General features: G+C 45.6%; 1 protein-coding gene across 1 annotated transcript in view; it reads left to right on the top strand.

Moving 5' to 3' along the window:
* The window catches only part of COMMD1 (copper metabolism domain containing 1), a 61,332-nt gene extending 44,094 nt beyond the window's left edge, over window positions 1-17,238 (top strand). Inside the window, exon 3 of the mRNA XM_088521246.1 lies at window positions 17,124-17,238. Coding sequence (XP_088377372.1) covers window positions 17,124-17,231 — 108 coding nt within the window. The 3' untranslated portion in view covers window positions 17,232-17,238. The remainder of the gene's footprint in view (window positions 1-17,123) is intronic.
* The last annotated feature ends 561 nt before the right edge of the window (window positions 17,239-17,799 follow it).

Genomic DNA, 17,799 nt, shown 5'->3' with positions numbered 1-17,799 from the left:
GAGGTGAAGGCTTAGTTTTGTCAACAAATGAGGAATTTTTGACCTTATGCAGCAGACAGACATATTATCTTATAATCTGCAAATCTGGGGTGATTTCCAGCATAGGGTGGTGGGGAAGCAAGGAGGATATTGGTTTGGGGTACAATGCCCAGGATCAGCAATGAAATCGGGTTAAAAAAACGCTTCTTGTAAAGGGCTTTATATGATGAAAACACCAGGTTGCCCCAGCATCCTGGCAGTGGAAGAGGGGAATTTTTGAAATGTGAAATTTTAAGTGAACTTTTAACAATGCTTGGGAGAAACACAGGTTGGCATTCAAGCAGGGCTCTTTTAGCTAAAAGCCTCATTGAAAGTTACAGTCTTCTCATGTTTATTCAGCAATCCCACAGCAATCTGTTGTTTGCAGTACTTGCAGAATTCGGTTTGCTCTGGAGGTTTTTCACAATGATTGCTTGCAAGTTCACGGCTATTCTTTGTAAGGACATTTAAGGAGAGGGTACCCAGCTGATAATCCCCAAGAGGGAGCGAGGGTCGACTTGTTCTCTGTTCCATTGGCTGTAGTGAATCCCACACTTCCAGATACTTGAAGAGCTAATAAACCCTTTTTTTTTGGCTCTCATTTCTGAAACCACAGAGTTTGGGCTATTGCACTCCTCCAGGCTGGAAGTCTTCTTGGAGCAACCAGCTCCGTAGCTCTGAGGAAGAGGAAGGGGCTGGTTTTGTTTCTCATTCCTCTGGCAGGCAGAGCATCCTCAGGATAATGAGGGAACGATGCTCTCTAAGCTGGGATAATTTGTTTTGGTCAAAACTCCCTAAGGACAAGCTATTTTTAGAGCTGATCTGAGGCACAAGTTGACTGAGGTGTTTTGAATCCCGCTCAGACGGGATTGCGCACGGTTTTAGAAGCGAATGTGGACAACTTTGCTTTGTAACTTGTAATTTGTGCTTGGTTCCTCTGTCAGTGTTTTCATGGATCAGAGCTGTGGGCTGGATTCAGGAAGCAGACGGCAAGGGAGACTGCAAAAACAAACGCGCTGAGGGAGCAGCTTTGAAGGGGCTGTGGAGATGTTTGTGCCTTGCTTTCACACTGCTTATTCAAACCAACTTGGCTTTTTTATGTTAAGGCATGTCCATTTTTTTAAAAAATAATTTGCTAGTAATGTAATAGATCATCTGTGTCTAAAAACATGAATTAAGAAAACCAATCCGGCTTCAAAATCAGCCTTAATTAAATATAATAACTCTTTTTCATCAGGGGAATTCCTTAGGCCTCCATTTCCTAAATTTGTAAGAACAAGCATCTAGACAGGACTTAATAAAAAGTTGTTTCAGAAGAATGCTGAAGCTTTCGGATGAGACTAAGCTAAGTCACTGTGCAGGGAGCTTGGCCTCGAGCAGAGCTGCAGGCCTCTCCTCTCTCTTGCTGTCTTCTTCTTAACTAATAGCCTGAGATTCCCAGCCACTGCATTTTTATCCATGAGCTTCTTGCCTTCATCCATGGTGCATTTTAAATGTGCTAACCTTCAAGATGATGGTATTTGGTAGAGCAAGACATTCTATCCTGTTAGGTGTTCCAGGGTATCCCAGTAATAAGGATGCTGTTTTTCAAGAAATAACTACCAATTGGTACTTCCAGGGTTGGAAAAAAAAACATGTTTTCCTAACTTAGAATATATTGTCAATGCTGACAAATCCTGCAGCTGAGAGTAAGATGCACTGGATCAGGTCAGTTGGTACAGCAGTGTAGGGTGCTATGCTGATTCTTCATAACTCTACTAAAAACATGCACATCTTCAATTAATCAGGATTGCTGAAGGCAGTAGCTGGAATTCGTTGTCTTGCATGTGGATTTGGTTTCATTATTTCTGCCTCTTCATGGATCTGGAAGCAGTACTTGGATTTATGTTGTCGTTCCAAAAGCACACGCTGTAAAAACTGCAAAATGGGCGAAATCTCCTTGTCTGACCGCAACCTTTCTCCTCTCGTGGCTCACTGGTGCTTGCAGGCACTTTGGAAAAATAAAACTCAAAAGATGGGTAAAAGAAGAAGGATTATCTGTACAGGGACTCGAATGTCCTGCAGGCTTCTCAGTCTCCCGGGAAAGTAGCTGGAGTTGCACCAGCCCCGTTCCTTTTACTTTATCCTATTTTTTTTTCCTTCCCATTAGTGAATAGCCTCTCCCTCCTGTGAGATCTGGAAAGACCAGAATTACTTGTTTTTCCATTGGACAGGGCTGTTTGCTGCCAAGATTTCCTTTTAGGAAGAGTCCGTGGGATGATGCAGAAGATCCCTCTGCCTTCCTCTTGGATCTTCCACATCACCTTTACCTTTCCCCAGGTTAAGAATTAGGAGATGCAGAACCTATTCAGTGGACTGGCATTTCCGTTCCAAATAACCAGACTGGTTCAGGAATTAAAACAGTCATAGGAACTTCCTTGCCGCGCTTGTTCCTGAAGGATCATAGTGCTGCGATTATTGTGTTAGGGCTGATTATTTTCTTCTGCAGTCGGTACAAATAGTGCAGAATATCAGATTCTGGTAATAAAATCATGTCTTGATGACATAGTTAACATGTACCTCCTGCTTGAAAGCCATGCAGTCTGTCCCCTGCCTTCCCGCACCGTTATTGAGACACTTTCTACTTGCTCTCCGGCCTGTGCTTGTCCTCGCATGTGACTCTGCAATTTGAAGCATTAGGCTCATCAAGAGGAAACTTCAAAAAAGCAGATAAGGAAAATATTCAGGAGAATAATCTGGTATTCCTGCCTTGCAGATCTGGTTTGTGCAATTAAGGGTTTGCAGCATTTTGACACTCATTTCTCCATGAGGATTGCAAAGGAGTCCTCCTCCTCTCCCCAGCCAGGAGGTCTGGTTGCATTTCAGGCTTTTTTTGATGCATACCGAGAACAAAACCTTAACATCTCAAGTGACAAACCTTAAAAAAACCCATCTGAAGTCGAGTATTTCCAAAATAGGAAGCTGTATTTGAAGGTTGCTTCAGAATTTTTTTTTTCCAACTTGTATCATGCTTCATGGAAATTAAGTCTCAGGTGGCTTATTCAGCTGCCCTGTGACAACTGCTTGTTCCCTAGCAGAAAGAGGAAGAAGATAAGCCCTGGGTGTGATTTCTGCCATTTTCAGTCTTTCATGCACGTTCAGGATCTGTAGTGTCCTCAGTTGTTTAGCAGAAGGTGGCCCCATGATGCGAGACAAGGAGTGAAATTCAGCAAAAGGTCCAAGGAAGAACCAGCTGTTTTTCAGGCATAACTTGGTAGCTCAGAATGAGCTTTACCCAGCTGAGAATCAGGTGGGTCAACCAGTTTTGAAAGGTTTCGGAGGAGGAAAAGGCAAGAACAAGCGCTTAAGTCTAACTGGCTTCAAACTGTGCACCAAAGGCTGCCCCAAAGAAGGGCCGCTTGAACCAAAGCAGCCAGCAGCGTTCATCCCTCGGGATTTCAGCGTAGCCTGAGCCGGGATACACATCAGGACAGCTAAAAGGAGAAACTCATGAAAGCACAAAGGAGAGACGAGGAACACGGGTGCCGGTCACAGGTTTGCGCTGCCGCCACCTCACACCGCGACGTGCGGATGAACGAGGCGCCACAGCAAGAGAAGACGAACGGCCAGGCCCATAACTGCTCTCTCCCCTCATTCTGCCTTTTCCGGGCTGCTTTTGTGACCTGCAGTGATCGATTTAATCCTCTGCCAGCTCTTTAGGCTCTCATTACGGTACCGGCTGAATTGCAAAACAAAGGGTGATGTTTAAATCAACAGAAAGACCAGCAAGAAGCTCTCCTAATGCTTCATCACATATTTATAATGCCTGCATGCTTTTAATGCTGGAAATGGAGCCGTTGCTCGCTGCTAGAAAGCATCAGCAACCATGCAGTCAGAGCACTTGAGCACCTCAAGGTAAAGACATGGCTGAGGCTGATGTTGCAGTGTGAATCCAATGTAATTTTCATCTTTTTTTGCACTGATGCCAATGTTTTTGGCAGATGCTTTTTTTCTGAAGAAGCGCCACAAAACTGAGCTTTGTAGAAGATTCTTCTTTTCTCACTTGTGGGTTGAAAACTGCATTTCCTGCTGCCAGTGAAGAGTCCCCAGAAACCTGCTTGTAGTCATAGCAAAACAGTATCAGAGAGAGAATCTCTCACAGAAGGAACAAGTAGATGATGAACTAAGCTTGAGAGTTGATAAAAATAAAGATGTATTTGTGGAATAATATTCCCTATGCTCCACAGTCCAAATTCCCCAGCCCCCTTTTTAGGAATAAAACAGCCAAATTCAGACCTGCACGAGTGAGAGCACTTGCTGCTTTCTGCGTGTTTTGGAGCCATCAGCCGATGTCTTAACACAAATGGGTTTCCGTGTCGGCAGCGAGTGCCCTCCGTGCAGCAGGATGGTTTTCAGGTCAGTGAAAGGATGGTGATGTAACTGCAACTCCAAACATATGGCGGGTTTAGGGATTAGGTGTTGTTTTCCAGAGGAACAGTCGTGGTTTTTGCCCTGTGTGGCTGAAAACCAGAAGAACAGCGATGACTGCTCTTACCTGAGAGACACCAAAACATCAGTAAAGCTGCTTTTTTGGCCATTTTACCGAACAGGGCTGGCTCTCAGCGAGGGGAGCGCTGTCGGCCTTTCCGCTGCAGCAGTTCTGCAGATCTTGGCCGATGCTGCAGGCGCTGAGATCCCAATATCAGGGTGGTTTTGCTCCTGCTGTAGTTAGATTTTAGTGGGTAGATCTGTAGCGCTGAGAACATTAAATACCGGCTCCTCATCTAGTCAGACAAATGGGCAGTAATTCATTATTTAAAGACCAGAAATGACTTCAGTTCTGTTTCTGGTAACACACCGTCTTCCAAATGGGTTGTGTTGGAAAAGGCTAATCCAGTGTTCGTCAGTAGACTTTTTATTAGAACTTTGTTCCTTGGTTCTCCAGTATTACTGTCAGCAGATGTACTGCTTTGGTAAAAATTTGAGTGCAAGTTGCTTTTTCATTTATCTGGCTATATTTGAAGGAATTTGCCGCTGTGGGTTGCGCGGAGCCTCTTCTCCATCCAAGCAGTGCAGGTAGGTTTTGTTCTGCTGCCTGTTCAATAGGCAGGAGCCTCGCAGTGCCACCAAAGCCATTTAACCTGAGAAGCTGAGGGCCGTAATGTCAAGATAAGGTATCTTATCCAAGCGCTGTAATTAAATGCTGATAATCAGATACAGGAGCACAAACAGACTCCGCGGTAATGCTGAGCTCTGATTGCCAGCGCTGTGTTGGAGAGCTGGCTGAAGGAGCAGGGAGAAAGTTGCCCGCGTTCCCTTTTTATCTTAAGAGCTTGCTATAACAAGAACACTATTTTCATAGCTGTGGCCTCTATTTTAGAAAAATTTCAGCGTAGAAAAAGTTCTCTCTGAATGTCCCAAATGTCCTTGTTTCACAAACTATTCATTGGACCTGAGGGGGAAAACGGCACCTCCAAATGCAAAGCTATTTCCCAGCCTACTTTATCTCAGGATAATCCTTTTATCCAAGGAAATTCAACCCCATTTTATAACGGGTGTCACATGACCAGGTCTGCAGCAGAGCAGAATCAATGCAATAACCCCCACGAGTACATTTTTCTTCAAACTCTCCAGTTATTTATCAATAACTGCGCAGCTGGCTTTAAATTTATGAGTGAATTTTGAGCCGGCACCGCTTTGTGGCTGAACCCGGCCTTGCTAATTCACAGAGCTGCAGTGAGGTTGGAAATGTCCAGCATGGGGAGGCGCAGGGATGCCCGAGGGAAGAGATCATGGAAAAATCCCGGGCTGGGATGGGATGTGGGCATTTTCTGTCCTCTCCATCATTTGTGCTGTCTGCTTAGGGGCTTTTTTGCTCCCTGCTATCTCGCCCCACTACAGGTAGGATGAGAAGTGGGGACTGTTGCAATGAAATGGGGAAGTGCCTGAAACAGGAGCAGGTGCCCGGTCTGGTCACTCCAGGGAAAAATTCCTGGCTGCTCCATATCTTAAGGTCAAGAGCATGGCAGAAACGTTAAATGTCAGTATGAATCTATAGTCTTGCACGGATTTAATCCTAGTGCTGGTTCTTGTACCTTGTATCTATCGAGGGGAGCCAATTACAAATCACAGGTTTTGTTGATGCAGGAGAACAGACCTCGCTGCCGAGGAGAGATGAGTCCAGCAGCCAAAGGCTGGTGTCAAACCCCGGGATGCAGAGTGAAAATGTTAAGGTTCCTGGTGTGGGGAGGGAAAAAATGAGAGAGAATTGTCCGCTTCCAAGAGGCAAAAAGCTAAATGAGTCATTCACATCATCTCCCATTTCCTTTTGGAGAATTACTCAAGGTTTTTTTATATTCCATAGCCTTGCCCTTCTCTCTTTCATGATGAGAAGAGAGAGAAATTGCTCATTAAATGTGACGTGGAAGCCATTCTTTGTGCATGAGGATCGTGGACTCTCACATGCTTATTTTTATAGTCGGTTTTCATACACCGAGTTGATAATTTCCTAATTGTTAAATGATGGCTCTGCGACTCCGGTGCGGAAATGATTTTTACTTCAGTACTGCTTGTCCTTGAATGCAGAGTGGTCAACCAAAATTAGATAACTCGCCTTGGAATCTTTTCTCTTTCTAAAAAAAGATGTGGTTCAGCATGATGCCTGTCAAGAAGACTGAGAAGGGCTGTGTATTAAAACACTGTTCATGGCAAGGCTCTTTTTACTTTGAAAAATGATGTCCTGCTCTGCCCTGATGAGGCTTTTAAACAGGGGAATCAATGTGCGATGCAGCGGCTGTGCTGCAGATCTCCTAATCCATCCCCGCCTGGGTTCGTTTCTAGGAGGAATTTTGAAATTGTAGGTTTTATAAAACAAAGTTGTGGTGTTAACGGAGGCCGGGCGGGCTGCGTGGGCAGAGTGGCTGCCGTGGGCCCCAGCACGGGCCGGAGCGGCCTCCCACGCTCATCTCCTTGCAGGGCATCTTCGGGAGCATCCGCTTTCCCGGCGAGCCCTGGCTCTTCCCTTTGGCAGGGAAAGCTCTTGAAAAGAAAGCAGTTGTGTAATATGCAGCAAAACTTGCCCGTGTTCTTGAAAAAAAAAAAAAGTGCAAATCTGTAGCTTCTTCATTTTTTTCAGCAGAGAGATATGTTCATGGCAGGTAATTCCCTGTCCTGCTGCGCCGGGCCTTGGCACTTGCTGTCCTCCTCACACGGCCCTTACTCGGGGCCGATCAAAAGACATCGGATTTCTTCATGCTGGAAGAAATCTGAAGAAACTCTGACCAAAAATTACATTAAAACCTATTCAACTTTTCTTCCCCCTCTACGTATTTCTTCCCCCCCTCATGTACTGTAATCACTATGTATATATATATATTTATATAGTTTCGGTGGTCTCGCTGAGAATATGAGTTTGCAGGAGCGATGTAACTCCCTTTTCCAATACATGCATCGGTTCAGTCTTTCTGCTCTTCAGTTCCTTTTGGACTGAACCAATGATTATCTTTAATGAAGACAGATTGAAGTCTGAAAACCAAGACCTTCTAGCTGTTAACATCAACCAGGGCCTGCATTGGCCCCATGCCTTGGAAAACAAGGCCGCTGTTTAACTGCCATATAGTATTAATTTCCACTCAACTTTTACATTCACTGTAATACTTTAAGGCAGGATAGTAATGAGAACTTGTTTATTTATTATTTGTTTGTTTAACTCGCTGGAGAAGCTGAGTTTCAGGTAGCAGTGGGAGATCCTTGCAGCAGGGCTTTCTTATGCTAATCCCCTGCTCTGCAGCTCAATGCTATAGGACTGAAAAACAGGGAATTGCTTAGGGATTTGGAGATGGAGGTTTGGCATGGAGAAAGACAACGACAACTTATTACTGTGCCAAAAACAGTGTGTGTTTCTGTAGGCCGGGAAGACACGTGTTGATTCAAACCTTGCAGCGCTGCCAAGTGCATCAATCAGAAAGGCTTTTTCTAAGGCCGTGTTCATAGGCTTCTCTGCGCATGTTTTGCAGGTATTGCTGCATTTGTTTTTCTTTTAAAACAGCTTAAATCCTGTGAGATGTCTGGAGGTGTGTGCTAGGGCGTTCAGATGGAGGGTATTTCTTTCCAAGATAGTGCTTGAAGAATGCATGGTGCCTTTTCCCCTCTTGTTCCTTAAAGTCAGCCTAGGAGAATCGTTTTTTCCTACTCTGCAAGTTTTGTCAGTCAGCATTGCCTTTTTATTTATTATTTATTGCTTTCTGGAGGAAACAGAAGGGCAGAGGAACAGGACTTTGTCCCCAAAAAGCGCACAAGGTGACCATTTCTCTACAACTCTTCTGTATGCAGGTCTTTTCAGATTGCTTAATGGGAAGAAAAAGGAGTTTGTGCATAAAATAAATGGAAGAGAAGTGCGGGTCTTGGTGTTTTTGCCCTTTTTCCCCCCCGTCTGTTTTGGTTTAGCAGCTGGGCTAGAGGCCCCAGCAGAGCTGTCGACCGAGTTTACAGCTGAAGTTATCAGTTGATTAAGCAAGTTTCATGCTGTTACACCTCTTCACCTCAAAAGCTGATCAAGCGGTAGGAGAGAAATGCCTCTGTTAAAGATTAAACACTCCACTCCTTGTTTTAGGGCCTGAGAGGCCTGGGAAATTCAAATGGGCTTTCAAAGACACTTGCCTGCAAGAAAACCCAACAAACAGTCCGGGTGTCCTCTGTGTGCAAAGCCACTGTTTGTAGGGGCGGAGAGGATTTGGGGGTTGTTTTCACCTCCTTTCAGCTGAATTTAGATAGGGAAATATCTGGATTTCCCGTGTGGCTTCTGCCCGCGGAGTTGCACCATAACCCTCGTACCCTCTTGCCGCAACTCCCGTCTTATCTGAAGACTCGCAGGCAGCGGCGGTAGCGGGGCCGTTAGTTGGGGTTACCCAACCGTGTTTTAGTGGCCTTGAGCTTTGGCAGACTTACGTGGTCAAAAATTGCTGTGTCAGTCTGCTGAAACCGGTATCCCTGAAATGGTTGGTCCATTTGATGGGTGAAGACTAGGAAGAAAAAATGTTCTGCTTGCTTTTCCTCAAGTATGTTTTTATGTAAGAAGTACTAGGGCCGAGAGTGAGGCCGAGAGTGTAGAAATAGTTGCGTGCTGCATCCTTGATGGGGATGTGTTTTGACAGCTCCGTTCCTGGAGGATTCCCCCGGACTGCTCTGGAGCTCAAGCGCTGCCTCTGAAGAGCGACGGCCTTCCCTGCCTCGGGAATGTTATTGCTGCTGGAGCTGAGGAGCTCTGCGCTAGGCTGGTGAGCAGCATCCCCCATCGCAGGACGTTGCCAGGAGGCAAAAGGCAACCTCGTGTGGACAGTTAAACACCATCTCCCACCTTATTTCAGTCTGGACTCGATGGTCTTGAAGGTCTTTTCCAACCGTAACAACGCTGTGACTCTATGTAGGAGCCTTGGTGAAATTGGACTACAGCTGAGGTTTGCAAAATCATTTTCCAAACAGATATCCCCGAAGAGGTGCTGAGGGTTAAAGCTTGTGGGAAAGGGGCCGTGGTGCACTGTTAAAAACCCTGCGTGAAGGAGCAGGTATCTCAAGCTGTGGTTGCGTTTGACAGTCTTGATTTCAACACCTCTTTGCTTCTGATTACCAAGCGGTGAAAAGCAGCCAGTGCCTCTCCCAGGCCCATAAAAAGGTTGTCAACGTGCAATTACTAATGGATGGGACAGTGCTGAGCTGTGCACAAGAAACCCAGCTTTTGCTCAGCACACACAGTGAGGACAGAGCAGGGCTGCAACTTTCCTAGCAGGGCCACGTTTGGCTTTGCAACCTGCACGTTGCTTTTCAGCTTCGGCATCCACGACTGAGGAAAACAGGCCCAGCTGCTTGCAAACCATTCCCAGAAATGCATTTTAATCGCTGCACACTGATGCAGCTGGTTCACCAGAAAGTTGGAGAAATTACTGAGAATTTTCCATTCGAATCATTGAAGAATGATTCAGTTGCTTGTGCAGGAAGACTTGAACTTCGAGCCAGCCACAGATGCGAGGCCAAAACGCTGCTCATGTTAGAGGCATTCAGACATACAACGCTCCTCAAGCGAGGGGTGTCCCCGTCTGCAGTCCCCCCGATGACCTTGGCAGGTTTGGAAGGACATTTGACGTAGGAATTGTGTCAGCTCTTTGAAGACATTGTAAAATATTCCCGGAGGAACCAGACAAGCAAGCTTAGCAAGGAACATTCAAGCAGATCTGCACGCGCAGAACATTACGGGTAACATGTTGCAAAGAGTCATCAGTAATGACAATTAAATTCCCATTTTGCTAACGTGCACGGGTGTTTTCTCCTGAATTGTGCCAGTGCCCTAGGAATTAGCACCAGCAGAACCGTGACTGTGACCTGCCCTTTTCTCCCCAGCTATTTGTGTATAAACCAACCCCACGCTCAGGTTACGAGGGACGTGCGGAGACCGTGCGCGCTTAGGGAGGGCGTTTGTGGTATCTGCAACAGAACCACCAAAGGCTTCGACAATCTAGATCAAAAATAAATGACCAGTGTCCTAGCAACACCTGGAAGACAGCAGAGCCTGTAGAGACCAGACCGAGCTCGCTTTCAATGGTGAAAAGACTAATGGCACTAAGGACAAATGCAGGATAATTAGCACTTAGCCTTGCACCGTTTGTTCGTTATCGAACACTGCATTGGGGTGCAATATTTGAAGTGTGCATTAAGTTATCCTTATGGAAAGATGTAGAAGGGGAGTACACAGAGCAGAACGCTTATTCTGTCAACAGGATATGGAGATGATGTGAGGTTAAAAGTTTAGAAAGTGGGAAAAGATCAAAATTAGAGATTCGTTTAAAAAAAAAACAGAAAGTAAGTCGGAAGGCTCACAGGAACAACTATGGAGCAATGTAACCAGTCTAAAAGCAGCATAACCAAACATATAAACCTTGCAGCAAAGTATTAAGCTGTCTCTTTTCTCATTCTTTATTGCATGAAGTGTGTAAGAAAGTCACTTTACACTTCCTTCTAATTAGCTTTACTGACTGAAATCTATTCTATGCCATTTTTTTCCTGTAATATTTTTGACTGACAAAAAATCCAGAAGCCAGTGAAGGTCTGAAGAGGCAGGAGCAGCAGCAGGTTACAGCATGTGCATCTCTGAATCCATAAATAATCATCTTTCGTTTAAGGTACAAAATAATAGATGGGGCATTTTCAGTAAGCTGATAACGTAAAAGCAATAAAATTAAATTTGCCCTGCAGTATCAGGCAGAGAACTTGTCCTATGCCCATGGAATTTTTCCAATTTCTACAATCCCTCCTGTTTAATCTGTGATATTATAGGATTGATGTTACATTTAATGAATTAAAAAATGAAATAGGGTTAACTTTTGCGTGCGTGTTGATTTAATAATCATTAGCTTAAGAGATTCATGGCTCATGTAATACCAAAATGATGCAGAAGAATTAGAAGACACTTTCAATAACAAATGTTTGTGCTCCCTTTAACGTGCTCTGTTTTACAGAGTATTATGGAAATGAATTGCACTTCGCCCTAGAGTTTTTGAAGGTCAGGGATAGAAGTTTATTGCAAAAATAGCTCTGAATTTAATTAGAAATAATGAGTTTAGTATTGTCAGAAATGTGGTTATATCAAATCAATGTATTGCCATCTATCCTGTTTTTTTTTTCTGGAATTACCCAGGCTTTGCTGTCATGATCCTCTCCCCCGGTGTACCTTGCAGAATATTAATGGATCTAAAAATAATGTGTGAAGTTTGCAGTGGGATCACGATGGAGGCAACGGGCTCGGTGCAACACCCCGTGCTGCGTCACGCCGCGTTGCTTGTGGCAGCCTGGGCTTTTAGCTTTGTACCACTTCTCAGGTAGAATATAACAGAAAAACAAATCCCACTCATAAACATCTAGCAAGAAATCTTTCCACTTAGCGTGAATCATCCACATGGTACTATTTTTTTTTTTCCCCGAAGAAGAAAAAACTGAGCTCAAAGCCGATACGTTGCTGCTTTTGGGGTCATCTCTGCGTACGTTAACATTGTCATGGAGAATTAAGTGTTTTCTCTTTTTTTTTTTAGCACAACTTATGTAGGTCATTTCTGCCCCGGCCTTCCCCAGGCCTTCCAAGAAGGCCGGGAGGAGCCGTTTCCCGGTGGAGTGAGTTTAGAGCAAGGGGAAGGCTCTGTGCTGGGAACGGTCTCCGTCGCGGCCGGGACCACGTGGAGCTCGGGGCGGGTTGTGACCCCCGGGGACCGTCTTGCATCTAAACCCGTCATCGAAGAAGCGCGGGGTGAGTCCCACCGAGGAGAAACCCTGGGCTTGTGGATCCCAGGAAAGGTTTGGAAGCGGGTAGCGATGCCAGCGCTGAGCTACCCACCTCCTGCCTCTGACGCTGCAGGAGCAAATTCCCACCTGGATGAACGAGACCAGGCTCTAGGGAAGCTTCTGCAGGATAGCTGGGAGGCATCGGTGCAAAAAAAGCTTTAAAATAAGTCTTTTTTGCAATGCAAATGCGTCCCATCTCCTTAAACTTTTTCTAAAAGCATCCTGCATCCATGCAGGGTCTCGGGCATGATTGGGTGAAAGTTGCTGAGTTTTTTTTTTACTTTTTCTCTCATATTTTTCAGGAGAGGACCTTTGGGGGGGCTGTTTTTTGTTGGTTAGTTTTCTCAAGCCCTTGGATAGCAGCTTAATCCCTTTTTGTGGCGCTGAGCAGCAACCAAAGCCCCTTTTGCACCGGGATTGCCCAAGCTCCTGAGCTGTTCAAACCACTTCTCCCCTCGGGATGGCAGGAAGGAAAACAGATGGATGGGGAAGACAGTCCACAAGGTTGTAGGGAGACATTTAGAAAAGTGTGTTTGGAAAGTGCATGCAAGCTCGCTTTGAGCGTGGAGCCCTTCCATTTAATCTAAATGGTAGATTTAATTTTTAATCTGTGGCATAAAATATTAACAGAAAAGGTAATTGCCCAGTATTCATTTCCAATCAAATATTAGCTTGTGATCGGGAGCATTACTTGCAGGGCCATCTCTGCAGTATTTTACTGGAATATATGCCAATGTCATTAGTACATTTGGAGAAAGCAAGAGAAATCCCCGTTTCTGGCTAAATCCAAAGGTGTTTTTCCCAGTCGTAGCTCGTGCCGCTCAATGCAGGTGTCGTGGCTGGGCACGAGCAGAACCTTTGTGTTTGCCCCAGACTAGTGACGTTTGAAGCCGACGTGACGTACAAGGTGCAGTAGCCCTTTGGTGTCCTCTGCTGCAGGCTGGGGCTCTGGGAGCCCTTGGTGACAGCGCGGTGGCTTTTCTGCCATTGCTTTATTTACCCCCAGCTGGCTTTTCTGCTCGCCGCCTAATTTGCTTGCATTGTAAGTTGTTGCTAAGATATTATCTGGCGTTAATACATCACCTATTTAACCCTAATGCTGCTGTTTGGAGGTAAGCAAAGCCTCCAGCGATTTTGGCGCCTTCAGAACAAAAGTCAAAGGTATTTTTTAGCTGAAACATTGCCCAGGATAATTCTGCTGGAGGGAGGAAGGTCGGCCAGCCCATGCAGAGCTGGCTCCAGAGAGCTCCGCGCTTCTTCCGAGTTGCTTCATTATCCTGGAAAGCCTCCAAAGGTGGGTTCCTACCCTCTCTTTCAGGGCTTTCTCCTGCTCGGAAGAGCGAGTGTCAGGGTGAGATGCCCAAGAGCTGGTCCTGGCATTGGGGATCTCCCTGGTTTTCAAGTCATGGTTGCAGAGTCCTCCTTTACCAGCCTTGTGTGATGCACTTACCCATTATATAACATCTACGTCGTATTTCCCTGGTTAACAGAGGAACCAGATTCACTTGGCTGCACAATGTGCTGTGAAACGCACGGAAAAGTGACATCTAGGAGTACAGGATTTGGTATTGACTACTTGGCCATGAGGGCATAAAAAGCATTTGAGAGAGGGGCAAGATTAATTTCAGTAGAAAATGTTATGCCCGGTTTCTTTGATTCGGCATCGCACACATCCTGTTTAATAAGTGGGGAAATCAGCAATAATCTTCCTTGTAATCCCATTGCACTCAATAGTTGGGCTTCGGTCCACAAATCGGGACACTTCTGAGCTCTAGCACTTTTGGTAATAAGTTTTATTGAAGTCCTGGCTTCCACAATTCTTTTTAATAATTATTATATATATTAAAAAAAAAACCTCTGAGTAAAGCACTTGGCTTACTGCAGTATCAAAATACATCAGTAAAGATAACACAATTTCCTTGCTAGTGAGCAAAGCAAATGCATTACTGTGAATGTAAAGCTTTTTTTTTATCAGCTAGACCTTTTTGAAACCACTTAACGCCCTTGTTGACCAAAAATATAGGAAGGCCAGAAACTAATGTGAGTTCCTAATGAACAGGAGCCTTGTTGAAAAGGGCAAGTTTGGTTTCTGGGGACATTGCAGATTTGGATTGGTGCTTTGTGCTGGGGTGGTTGGATCGTTAAAACCTGCTGGTGGAATAGAAAACATTCCCCAAGAGGATAAATTGCCTTGCAGAGCAATGAGATTGCAGCAAGCGAGCGGCGTTCCCTGCTTCCCGGATGTTCAGCGCTGTAGGAGGTCCCTAAACAAGGGGAAAATGAATACAAAAAAAACAATACGTGAGCTCGGGCATTATTACTAATATTTTTTTTTCGATTGCAATGGCATTCCTCTAAAGTGTTGAAGGTATTTTTTGTATTTTTCAAGCAGTTGGCCACAAAGCTGATGTTTCTGAAGACACTCCTGCATATAAATATCTTTGCAGCTCTTGGTTTTTGTTAAAAAAATAAATAAAAATAGAAGAGGAACCTGATTCATGGGTGGAGGGAGCCTGTATTTCTTTGCTGTTTGTTTTGAAACTCCTTTTTATAGCCCAAACTCCGGAGGGAAATGGGAGGAGGGGTGAGAAAACGTGCAGGGAGAATCCAGGGGGTCTCAGAGCCCCTGGCCCCATCTCGGATGTGTCCATGCAGGGCACAAGAATGATTCAAAACCAGTGCAAACTGCATTGGGAAATTTTGCCTCCTTTACTGTTTTTTTTTTTTAAAAAAAAAAAACACCCTTTGCAAGACGGTCACACGGGTGTAAAGTGGCCCATGGTGCTTAGAGAAATGCCTGAGTGCCCTTTTGTTTAATTCCCTTCAACTGGCAAAACCTGAAGAGAAGAAAAGCTTCTTTCTGCCCGAGGCACTTGCAAAATCACCTCTCCCAGAACCGGCTCAAAACAGTTTTCTGGTCGGGTTTGGGAAAGGGCTGAAGCTGGGGGAGGCCGGAGGCAGTTGCACCTTGCAGAGGTTGTACCAAAGCCTCCGTGTTTGGGCTGAAACCACCAATTTTGGCTCTTTCAGCGCAGAACGGTTTAGTACTGCAAGGCGGTGTGACCTCGGTGGCTCCGAAAGCGGCGGGTGACGGGAATTTGGTTGAGTGGTTGAAATTTGGCTTTCCCAGGATCTCTTACCAATCCAAGAACATATCGGGAGACTTTTCGGGGTTTTATCCGTGTGTACGTGAAGTGTCAGCGATGTTCTGAAGTCTGTGCAGCTTTCACACCGAATATGTAATTTGCTTGCTGCGTATTTGGGCATGTTTGCTATCTAGCAGGTAATTGCAAAGGAAAATGCTTCCCGAAGGAGATCTCATCCTGCTCAGCTCTGCTCGGTGATTTCCCAGGGCCTGGGTGCTAGCACTGGGCGAGATATTTGATTATTTGAAGCCAAAAAGGGTTGCAAGGCCAGGATGCTGCCTTCCTACCAGGTTTTCGTTCCTAAGGCTTGGAGAATCCAGATGTAAGTGGATTCCCCCGTTCAGTTTGAACGTCGTCGTCTGCCTTTCCTTTTAACCAGCCAGTTTTATGTTGCAATATTCATTTTTTTTTTTCTTTTGGGCTAATGCTGATTATATTAAGAAGTGTTTTGAAATAGTGACAGAAATTTTAGTCTGATAGAAATGACAGAAATTTTAGTCTGATAGAAAACAAGCCAGGGCTAGAGATGCCCTCCAGTTTTTGTAAGCACTGCAATAGCAGCACATCTGAGAGACACTCAATAGATATTCAGTATTTCAAACTGCCAAGACTATTCAAACTTCTTCTAAGGAGACCTCCCTTTGCATTAAAAAAAAAAATTTTTGTATTTGAATGCTTTATTTAAATCAACATTAAGCAGCGTGAGGCTCTGACATTGCAAGTCCCATGATCTCTGTTCCTTTCCTTTCTCTTTTTCTTTCTTCTCGCTGCAGCATCTTCTAAGTCCTTCCTTTCTCTCTCCTCTGCTTTCTTGAGAAAGCAGCTGCCTGCACCTCAGGTTTTGAATATTTTCAGTTTGTTTCTCTGTTACGGAGAGGGCTTCACCCAGAACGATCCTTCATACGCAGCCACCCAGCAGGAATCTCAAAACATTTCTTGTTGCAGCATCACCGTAGGGAATGTGTTCTGGCTGTAGGCACAGCAACATGTAAGGCTGATGGGTAAGAGACCTCGGGAGTTTTTTTCACACTGATATTTTTATTTCTGTATGATTAATTTTTTAATATGTATTCTATATATTCTGTGCCCTTGCCAATGTTCTCTCTAGTCTTTTTCCCATCGCCCAATATCCAGCCTGCCAGATCCCTTTTTTCTGAGTGACAGGTGTTTTTTTTTCAAACAAATCAGTGCTGCTTCCTAATTTTCTTTCCTTAAATTTCGCAGTAGAAGGTCATTTGCCACGACTGGTCCTTGGGTTCTCCCACGTTCAGGGTCTGTTTTTCCTACGCTCAAGCTCTGTGCAGCGACTCCAGCCACTTCGCATCCCCCAGGACCTGCAGCAACAGCTTGTGGGCTCCTCAGCCAGTCCCCTTTGGAGCAGGAAGGGAAGCGGGAGCCTCGGATGTGATTAAACTCCCGCGGTTTTGCAGCTCCCCAGCTAAGGAGAAACCCGAACCGATGCCTGCGTGGAAAGGAGGGACAGGCAGACACGGCCTTCGTGCGTCCTCCAGCAGTGGCTGCCCGTGCCCAGGTGTGCACGAGGCCTCGGGATGCAGAACAGGAACCTGCAGGAAGCCCCAGCACGTTATCCCCACTCCGTGTGTTCCCAGGGAACGCTTCTTTCTCGGCTAACGTTCTGGCAATTTTCTTTTGCAGGAATCTGAGTTTCTCTGCCTGGAATTCGACGAGGCCAAGGTGAACCAGATGCTGAAGAGCCTGTCGGAAATCGAGGCGAGCGTGGCCGCGCTCACCCAGGCCTCGTAGCCCCTGCAGCAAGCGAAGAGACTGCAGTTCAGAGCGGCGCTTCTTCCCAATCCCCGCTTCTTTACGTGAGATAGTTACGGGTTTTTAAAGCACGGTGATAACTGGAGGGAGGTAGCGCTCGTGCAGAAAGGAGTGTGGGCTAAGTCAGCCTGGGAGGCTTCTTCCTCCTGCAGGCCTGTTCTCCGGGGCTGGAGCGGAGCTGCTTGCCAGGGCGCTCGGTGCTGCACAGAGCTTTGTGTAACCAGGGCTTCACTTTGTGAGAATCTTCCCCCTTTTTTACCCCAGAGTTGTGTTTCTCCTCCGTCCGCTGTTGATCCTGGTCAGTGCTGCGAGAAGGGGGTGGCAGGAGGAGCCCAGTGAATGAGGAGGGCACGGAAGGGACGGGCAGGCTGCGGGGTTCGTGTGCGTCCTTCATCCCTCCCTGGTTATTTTAGCTCTGTAAGCTGCCTCCTCCTGATCTAAAATTACACCGAGTGCTCGCACCGAGATAGAGATGACAATGTAAAATACTCCTGTGCCATAATTAAAGTGCACTTCATTGCTTCTCCTGTGAATTTATTGCTTGTGG

The sequence above is a fragment of the Tinamus guttatus genome, unplaced genomic scaffold (assembly GCF_059628265.1).
Source record: "Tinamus guttatus ecotype Peru unplaced genomic scaffold, ASM5962826v1 Tinamus_guttatus_pri_ptg000116l, whole genome shotgun sequence".
Taxonomy (NCBI): Eukaryota; Metazoa; Chordata; class Aves; order Tinamiformes; family Tinamidae; genus Tinamus; species Tinamus guttatus.
The sequence above is the reverse complement of the archived record's forward strand: the minus strand, read 5'-3'. Positions and strand labels throughout refer to the sequence as shown.